We start from the raw sequence: 2,500 nt of genomic DNA, 5'->3' as shown, positions 1-2,500 counted from the left end.
CTTGAAGCATGATTATATACATTTTAATTATACTTTAGCAAAGTGTTTTTTCTTTTTTTCTTTCACTTGGGTAGTGTGGGTTAATTACATCTTAAGGATAGACCCAGAAAAAATAAAAATCTCCATGCAATAAATCATGTCTGCTTCAAGTGATGAAACTGATTAACAGCAGCAATTAACCACTTTTTGGTCCCTAATTAACACCAATCGATCGTTTAATCGGTAAATGGGCCCGCTATCCGGAGGGCAGAGGCCCTTATTAACTAGGTGGGCACCGGAAGGTTCCGGATGGTCCTCAGGCTGCAGGAAGCGTGAGCGTGGAGAACGTTATTTGTGAGCGTGTGTGGGAGAGTCGCGGTGGAGGTGAGTCAGTGTTTGAGATCGCAGCAGGTGTCTGTGTTCGTGCTGCTCCACAGACTCTCCCTGTTAAAGAAAGTGCAGTCGCCCTCTCACTCTGCAGAATGTCGGTTCTGCATGACGTCCTGTGGTTTCGTAGCGTTTCAGTGTTCAGTATCAAAGTCCGTGTTTATCAGTTATTCCGCAATGTTTAGCCATCTGTCTGGTTTTGCCTCATGCTTATAATTGTGAATTATTTCTGACTAAAAAAATCTTTTTAATTTTCCAAAAGGTGAAATAAGGTCCTTTTCTGTGTGTATGTGTGTGTATGTGTGTGAGTGTGTGAGTGTGTGAGTGTGAGTGTGTGAGTGTGTGAGTGTGTGAGTGTGTGAGTGAGTGAGTGAGTGAGTGAGTGAGTGAGTGAGTGAGTGAGTGAGTGAGTGAGTGAGTGAGTGAGTGAGTGAGTGAGTGTGAGAGTGAGTGAGAGTGAGTGAGTGAGTGAGTGAGTGAGTGAGTGAGTGAGTGTGTGAGTGTGAGTGAGTGTGTGAGTGTGAGAGAGTGAGAGAGTGAGAGAGTGAGAGAGTGAGAGAGTGAGAGAGTGAGAGAGTGTGAGTGAGTGAGTGTGTGTGAGTGAGTTGGTGTGTGTGTGTGTGTGAGAGTATGAGAGTATGTGTGAGTTAGTGTGAGTGTGTATATGTATATGCGTGTGTGAGCAGATGTTAAGTGAAGCCCTCCACTCTGAGGGCTTAAGGAGACGTGTGTGTCCGTGCGTGTTTCTCCTGGAGCGGGTAGCTGGGATGGCTCTCTGAGCAGCACTAATGGCGGGGCTGTGGAGGGCAGGAGGGCAGGAGGCTGCGTGCCGGAGCGTGCCAGCCTCCCCACCATCTGCCCTGCCGCCCTGCTGGCCTGGCCCATACGCTCCTTACCCACCGACAGGACACGCTGAAAAGCGCTCGGAGGAGTTCAGAGCCATGCTGCGTTTCTCCCGGGCCTCTCCGTCTTGAGAGGATGTTAGGAGGGATCTAAAATGGCGGACAGAGGTGTGCGTCGGGGAAGGTGAGCTGGAAGGTTGAAGCGTTCTCCCCGACGTGGAAGTCCAGCCCGTGACAGACAGGCCTCCGTGCCACTGGGGGGGGGGTGTGTGTGAGCCAACGGTCAGTGTGTTAACAGCCTCCCTCTCCTCCTCCCTCCTCTCCTCTCCTCCCTCTCTCCTCCCTCTCTCCCCCCTCTCCTCCTCCCTCTCCTCCTCCCCCTCTCTCCTCTCCTCTCCTCCTCTCTCCCCCCCCTTCCCTCTCTCCCCTCTCTCCCTCCTCTCCCCTCCTCTCCCCCTCTCTTCCCCCCCCTCCTCTCCTCTCTCCCCCCTCTCTCCCCCCTCTCACCCTCTCTCCCCCCTCTCCTCTCCTCTCTTCCTCCCTCCTCTCCTCTCTCCTCTCTCCTCTCCCCCTCTCTCCCCCCTCTCCTCTCCTCTCCTCTCTCCCCCTCTCCTCTCCTCTCCTCTCTCCTCCCTCTCTCCCCCCTCTCCTCCCCCCTCTCCTCCTCCCTCCTCCTCTCCTCCCTCTCCCCCTCTCCCCCCTCTCCCCCTCTCTCCCCCTCTCTCCCCCCTCTCCTCTCCCCCCTCTCCTCTCCTCTCCCCTCTCCTCTCCCCCCTCTCCTCCCTCTCCTCTCCCCCTCTCCTCTCCCCCCCCCCTCTCCTCTCTCCTCAGTGGACAGCCCATCCCGAGGGTCCAGTACACGGAGGAGGAGGTGAGGACGTGGGGCGTGGTTTACCGTGAGCTCACCAAGCTGTACCCCACCCACGCCTGCCGCGAGTACCTGAAGAACCTCCCGCTTCTCTCAAAGCATTGTGGGTACCGGGAGGACAACATCCCGCAGCTGGAGGACGTGTCCATCTTCCTCAGAGGTAAACGCATGCTAATAATAATCAGAATATTAGAATAATTACTGACACTTTTATCCAAAGATTAGACTATGCAAGATTAGACTATCCACCACAAGCAATGCAGGGTTAAGGGCCCAACGGCTGTGCGGATCTTATCATGGCTACACCGGGGCTTGAACCACCGACCTTCCGGGTCCCAGTCATGTACCGTAACCATGAGGCTACAGGCCGCCCCTGCATTAGACACACACAGCCCAACCGTCTGTCTATCCCTGTATAAACGCT

At 54.4% G+C, this 2,500-nt stretch overlaps 1 protein-coding gene across 1 annotated transcript in view; it reads left to right on the top strand.

Annotated features, from left to right (window-relative positions):
- The window catches only part of tph2 (tryptophan hydroxylase 2 (tryptophan 5-monooxygenase)), a 41,335-nt gene that overhangs the window by 15,858 nt on the left and 22,977 nt on the right, over positions 1-2,500 (top strand). The window contains exon 6 of the mRNA XM_061229586.1: positions 2,040-2,236. Coding sequence (XP_061085570.1) covers positions 2,040-2,236 — 197 coding nt within the window. The remainder of the gene's footprint in view (positions 1-2,039; positions 2,237-2,500) is intronic.

The sequence above is a fragment of the Conger conger genome, chromosome 19, assembly GCF_963514075.1.
Source record: "Conger conger chromosome 19, fConCon1.1, whole genome shotgun sequence".
NCBI classification, from domain to species: domain Eukaryota; kingdom Metazoa; phylum Chordata; class Actinopteri; order Anguilliformes; family Congridae; genus Conger; species Conger conger.
This window is presented reverse-complemented; position numbering and strand designations above follow the sequence as displayed.